This window comes from Girardinichthys multiradiatus, chromosome 11, assembly GCF_021462225.1.
Source record: "Girardinichthys multiradiatus isolate DD_20200921_A chromosome 11, DD_fGirMul_XY1, whole genome shotgun sequence".
NCBI classification, from domain to species: Eukaryota; Metazoa; Chordata; class Actinopteri; order Cyprinodontiformes; family Goodeidae; genus Girardinichthys; species Girardinichthys multiradiatus.
In genome coordinates this window covers 31,424,835-31,431,505 of record NC_061804.1, presented here as the reverse complement: position 1 = coordinate 31,431,505, position 6,671 = coordinate 31,424,835, and the positions used below count along the sequence as shown (strand labels likewise).

Sequence of the window (6,671 nt, the reverse complement as noted above, 5' to 3'; positions counted from 1 at the left end):
CTAGCAACAAGTGCTGTTGCTAAACTAATTAAGGCTGGATACAAACATAAGCAGCCTCAACCACAAGTCTATTGACAGTTCTTAGCATTTGCTAAGTTTGTATTTTTATTCGGAATACCACCCACATAAACATACGAGCCTCTGTTGGACACCTGAAACCATCAATGGAGCTAACAGCTGACTGAGCAAATGAGTCCCCAAAGATTTATTTCAAAAATGAAATAGCTCACGTCATTAGAATGTATCTGTTGTTAAACGTTGCATTTATAACATAATATGTTGTGACTAAATTGTCAATAATGTTTGGCTGACGTTTAATACCCTCCAAATTCTTTTGTAGCGTAGGCCCTGACTAAAAAGGTGGCCTATTTTTCATTTTGTATTATTGTCATTCAACTTTCATTGTTTTAAAACAAAATTCGTTTATGTTTATTTTGTATAGCTGATGTATCACATTAATGTGCACCAAAACAAAAACAGAAATGAGCCCTCATAGGTTTCTCGTGGTGATGACGTAGTCTCTTCCTTATTAGGCAATAGACTGAGCAGCACAAGGTGAGCTCATTACAGCCTTCCTCTCAGGCTCAGACCTCATCAGAGGAAAAGAGGAGCACAAGCAACGAGAGAGAGCGCTCCGACTGCTGTTCATTATTTTTCTGCTCTTCAGACAGCACTGGGGATATCTTATAATTTTTTTTCATTATTATTTTATTTCGGCATTTTTTTTGTTCCCTCCGATAAAATGGCAAACATAGAAAAATGTTGACGGGCTTTGATTTACAATAAACAATTTGCTCCCAGAGATGCTTCTTGGTATATGATGCAAACAATCTTTCGTTCGGAGCCGATGTCTGGATGAGGATTACAGGACCCTGCACACGAATGGTGATGTAGCCTCGTTATTCAGAGCAACTTGGACCTAGTGGATTTCACGGATATCGGAAACACTCGGGCGATCGAAGATCGTTGAGGGGCGGGGAGGGGGGGGGCACAAACAGTACAATTCTAATCAGCTTGGACCGGGACAGAGTCCGGACAATGCTACACTGTGCCGACTGTGAGAAGCCTATTCTGGACAGGTTCCTCCTCAAAGTTTTGGACCGACCGTGGCACATCAAGTGCGTCCAGTGCTGCGAGTGCAAATGTAGTCTGACAGAGAAGTGCTTCTCTAGGGATGGGAGACTGTATTGTAAGAATGACTTCTTTAGGTAAGCCTTAAAAGCGTTTATCTCTTTAATTCAACCAAAGAAGGAAGGGGGCATGTAATACAGATGTAGGATTTTTTTTTTTTTCCAGATAAACTGAAATATGGAAATGTTAGAAAAATTAGAACAGATGATCAAATAGAAAGACGATGGAATTAGTGGAATTTATATATAAGATATATTGGCTTTTGATTTGCTGAGGGTCCGATTCTGTTCTTGCTTTACACTTGGGCTATACTATTATTATTTTATTATTTTATTATTATATGGTTGAGTATTCCTTCTCTTAATAATCAGGTAGACATTGTGATAAATTACCAGCGGCTAACATTGAACCTGACAATTATGGTCACATAAATAAAATTAGAGTTTTTACAATATTGTTTGAAAAACAGAGTCTGTGCTTTACACAAGGGCTACGATTATTAAAATGTGTATTTACTTACTTATACATATAAATATATGCATTGATTTGGTTATAGACTACTGAAACTTTCTCCTGTTTTTTCTGCTCTTTCCTAAACAGGAGATTTGGGACCAAGTGTGGAGGCTGCTCGCAGGGGATTTTGCCCAGTGATCTTGTCCGCAGGGCCAAGAGCAAAGTATTTCACCTAAACTGTTTTACCTGTATGATGTGTAACAAGCAGCTGTCCACTGGTGAGGAACTGTACATCCTGGACGAGTTCAAGTTTGTCTGCAAGGAGGACTATCAGAACAACAACGGGAAGGACACAATCCTCCTTTCAGGTAAATGCATCTTTAGTTGAATCGAGCATTATTGTTTTAGTGAAGATCACATTTATATTTCACTGCTAAGCAACATTCTTACCTATAACAGTTTACTCTCATGACAGTTACAACGTGCAGCGACCCGAGCCTCTCCCCGGACTCGCAAGACCCGCAGGACGACGGGAAGGACTCGGAGGGCGGACACGCGTCCGACAAGGAGGCGTGCGGCAACGACAACGACGAGCAGAGCGCCGTCGGCAAGCGACGCGGGCCTCGGACCACTATCAAGGCCAAGCAGCTGGAGACACTGAAGGCTGCGTTCGCTGCCACACCGAAGCCCACTAGACACATCCGGGAGCAGCTGTCCCGGGAGACCGGCCTAAACATGAGGGTGATCCAGGTGAGAAGGCAGCCAGACTCGGGATAGTCAACAGCTGAAAGCGTTAATAAATAAGATGCCCTTTTTTGTAAACCGTTTTTATTAAGGTATCTTACAGCAGACAGGAAAAGCCCAGTATGTGATGACAGGTTCGAGAAAGTATTTGGCTTCAAATTAGACTACAGAAACCAAGTGCAGGCCTTTACCCGTTTAATTATCATATCTTTATTGCCATTTTTTCCCCTTCTATTTTTCCCCAATCAAAAGACCTGATCGATATTATTTGCTTATGTGTCTATCTCTCTCTCCAACACTAATAAAACAAACTGTTGTAATATCCATGTAACAATTTCCATGTTTTATTTGGGATAGTTTTTAATTCATCAACAATGAGTTGTGATTGTATAAATTTTAAATCTAAAATACAATCAAATAAACCAACAACATTTTTAAATTGACTTACTGAACTAAATTAGTTCAAGTCTAAATAATTATAATTACAAGGCATACAAGGTACCTGAAATAGTAATACACCTTAATGTAGAGTGACAAGTTTGCAACTAAACCTATTTCCTGACCACATGTGTCATTCATTGGTAACCGCTGCCTTAGCTAATGAGTTTGATGTTAGCTAGCTTTAGTTTAAATCGACATACAAACTTTTTGTTTTGTCAAAGGAACTTTATCACTCAGGTCGTTTGGCAGTTGGGACCTTTTATTGAACTGATACATTAATGCCCTCCATATAAACACATTACATTCTAAAAAATTTTTTTTTTTTTTACAGTCTTACAGTTTAAAATATCGGCCATTGAAAAATCAGTTAAAAAAATGTATTGGTATTATCTATAATGCCTAAATTCTACCAGTTTTTACTACTTTGTTTTGGTAACACATCCTGCCTAGACAATTTGAGTACAGTTTTTGTGAAGTCAGCAGTCAGCCTCCTTTGTTCTGTATTGTTTGCTAGCAGAGAGCAATAAGGATGATATATATTTATATGGGATGAGGTCAAACTTGCTGGCAAGTTTAGCTTTTTAACCCCATCAGCCGTGGTTGGGATTGTTTCTTTTGAATGAACCAGTTGAACAAAAATTATTGAAATAATTTGTTAGAATTTAGCAGCTTTAGTTCAGTAAGTACATTTTAAAAATCTATTGCAATTTTACATACTTGTTTAAGCATCGTTTAGCTGCCAAACCTACAAAATGTCTACCCAGAAATAATTATAAAAACTCCCCAAATAAAATGTATGCAATCTGTTACAGTAATTTCGATTGGTTAAATTCTAAGAGCTTATTTATCAGTTTTTTATCAGTCATTGTCTTGTAGAGCTTCACACAAGTAATGAGGCAAACTGTTGGGACTTATTACCAAATGAGGTAACAACAAAATGTCAAAATTGATCCTTTATTAAACATTTCTTTTACAAACTAATATTCTTGGATAAAATTTAAACAATTTAATGGCTAATACTTAATTAACTTCTGAATGTTTTTCTTTAATTCATTTGCCCACACCATTAAAACTATTCAAATCTCTGGTGTGTTTAGCACAATAAAAGAATAAAGTTGCATGATTTTTTTTATTGCTACCTTTTTTCTCTTCTCTCTTTTTTCACCTATCTATTTTAAGATCTAAATATGGAGTCATAATATAAGAGGAAATGGCCCACGCAGGGGGATTTCTTTGTGCCACCTGTATCCATTTTATTAATAGATACAGGTGGCACTGTATTAGTGAGTGAAAGTGTTAATTCATTTCTCCTGAAGGTTTGGTTCCAAAACCGGAGGTCCAAAGAGCGGCGCATGAAGCAGTTGAGCGCGCTGAGCGCACGCAGACACGTCTTTTTCCGGAGTCCGAGGAGGATGAGAGCTCTGGGAGAGAGACTGGAGCCAGGAGAGCTGGGCCATTTCTCTTATTATGGAGGTCAGATACTTGACGGCGTTTAAATCTGTTATTAGTTTAACTTCCACGTTGTAAACATAAAAAAAAAAACAACAAAAAAACTGCTGTAAATTGTTTCTTTCTTTGTGGTTTGGCGCGATCCATGAGCTAATCCCATGTTTTAACAAACGCAGATTATCCGGGTGACTACTACGGCTCAGGAGGGAATTACGAGTACTTCCAAGGCCCGCCTTCGTCCCTGGCTCAGACCCCTGCAGATTTGGGTTTTGTGCCCTCGACGGTCCCCGCCGGCACGCCGTTAGGAGGCATGGACCACCACCACCACCAACACGCAGGGGTGGGACAGCACCACTGCGGCGCAGACGTTCCGTGCTTCTCGGACGGCACGTCGCACCACCCCGCGGACTCGCCCAGCCCGGAGCCCAGCGGGCCCGGTTCCATTCACAGCATCTCCAGCGAGATGTGTGGCCCCGGCACGCCGTTCGCCGTGTCTCTCAATGACAACGGATACACCAACCAGCTGTCACAGCCCTCCTCGGAACTGAGTGAAGGCACTGCCTGGTAATCTAACCAATAGAAAGCACTTTTTATTTATTTATTTATTTATTTATTTATTTATTTATTTATTTATTTATTTATCTATCATTAACGCATTTCTTTTTGGCAACAGACATCAAAAAAAGTTGCAATGTGAATGTCCACCAGTATTTTCAGAAGTCTAGGCCTCATTGATCAAGCAATAAACAAATGCAACTAAAAGGGTTTTTTGTTAGTTTCAGAAGCTGGGCAGCAAAAGTCATTATCAACAATCTCCAAACTCAGCCTCTTTGGATTAGTCTGTGGTTTAAAGCAGATTAGCAGACCCAAAGGTAGTTTAGGCTTCATGAAAGTAACAAAGAGCTGTAACAAAATTCTAATGAGACCTGCAACAAACTTGCCCGGTATATCTTAAAATATGTGTTCAACTAAATGAATGTGACGTTGGTTTTAGGAGGACAATGTAAATGCATTTATTTGCTTTACTTTGTTTACATTGCACTTTGTCTTCAGTTAAATTTATAAAATTTTAAGGTATTATTTTACATAATAATTTTGAAGTTTTTGCAGAACTGTCTTAGGATGTATTTGTCTGAGATTCTAACATGAACATGCATGATACACTGTATATGTTTTATACAAACTGTCACAAAAAACTCTGTCTCTTTGTAATTATGTGGAACGGGATTTTATCATTTGGTTACAAATCACAAACTATGACTGTGACGCTTAATTGATCAATACGGTATGTCTCTCAGGACTGTGATCAGATTTCTTTTTGTAACGTCTTTACATGTCTGCCTTTAGAATGATATCTTTGTAAGTCTGATGATTTTATATTGGCGAAGAAAGATGATTTGGCCTCAACGTGAGTCCAACTGTATGTGGCTTATGAAGGAATAATGTACAGAACAGTAAACGGTTTTCTTAAGGCTCTGTTACTCGAGTGTTTGATTTAGGTGAACTTAATTCTTTCTGTTGGAAAGTTTAAGGCAAAACATGGATCCAGTCCTGCATTTTAGCCATCCATTTCATACAAGCTCAGCAAACTCTGTGAGATGTTTTCAGCCTGATTCAAATGTAAAATGTATGGGTTTCACAGCACTCTATGCTACAGGAAATGTTTTCCCTACTACAATATAAGCTTTGCTGCCTTATTGATTATTTTAAAAAAAGAAGTTTGTAAGCTGTTGATCAATTTGAGGGCTAAAATGGTCCTTATTAAGTTTATTTATAAAGATACTGTATATACGGCTTTGTTGGACTACATCATATTTTGATGATATAACACACTTGGGATATCCTTTGTAGAAACCAAAATCCCTTCACAATAGATCCTCATACTGAAACCGTATTATGGTATTGGAATCGATCAAGCTGTTTATAACAAAATGTCTAATTTGTTAATGATTATATAATACCGTTGAATAACATTTTATTAGTTGTTTTCTACAATGTTAGATTGTCAAATTTTTAAGCATCTTGTTGAACCTTCATTATATGACTGCTAAAATAGAAGATATATAACCCTAAATTTAAGTCTATAAAGAGATTTACATTTGTTTCATGTATTCTTTAGACTCTAGAAGCTGCTAACATAACCCAACCTGTGTTATTTTGCTAACCTAGCCCAGGGTCAAAAATGGGCTGACCAAGGCTTCTGATGATTCAACACTAAAGTGTTAGGTTATGGGTTTAATTCAGAATACTGGGTTAAGTTTTCAACCCCAAAAATAGGGTGAAGTGACTAATGAGTGGACTACCAAATAGTGAACTGAAAAGAATAACCCATAGCCTGATGTTCTAAACAAGCAATATCTGTGTCAAAATCAATGATCCATCCATTCATTTCTATAACCACTTAAGCCTTGTAGATGTGCATTAGGCTTGGATATTTTATTACTGTAACAAAA

At 38.1% G+C, this 6,671-nt stretch overlaps 1 protein-coding gene across 1 annotated transcript; it reads left to right on the top strand.

Annotated features, from left to right (window-relative positions):
• The first annotated feature begins 566 nt into the window (after positions 1-566).
• On the top strand, positions 567-6,013 carry LOC124876037 (LIM/homeobox protein Lhx1-like). The gene is made up of 5 exons (XM_047378514.1): positions 567-1,208; positions 1,732-1,952; positions 2,060-2,334; positions 4,086-4,242; positions 4,395-6,013. The coding sequence occupies exons 1-5, from the start codon at positions 1,039-1,041 to the stop codon at positions 4,784-4,786; spliced, it is 1,215 nt and encodes a 404-aa protein (XP_047234470.1). The 5' UTR covers positions 567-1,038; the 3' UTR covers positions 4,787-6,013.
• Positions 6,014-6,671: the final 658 nt, after the last annotated feature.

Coding starts and splice junctions, on each gene's coding strand:
- LOC124876037 (XM_047378514.1), top strand. CDS start 1,039: ATGCTACACTGTGCCGACTGTGAGAAGCCTATTCTGGACAGGTTCCTC. Junction 1,209..1,731: donor TGTAAGAATGACTTCTTTAG/GTAAGCCTTAAA, acceptor TTTCCTAAACAG/GAGATTTGGGACCAAGTGTG. Junction 2,335..4,085: donor TAAACATGAGGGTGATCCAG/GTGAGAAGGCAG, acceptor TTTCTCCTGAAG/GTTTGGTTCCAAAACCGGAG.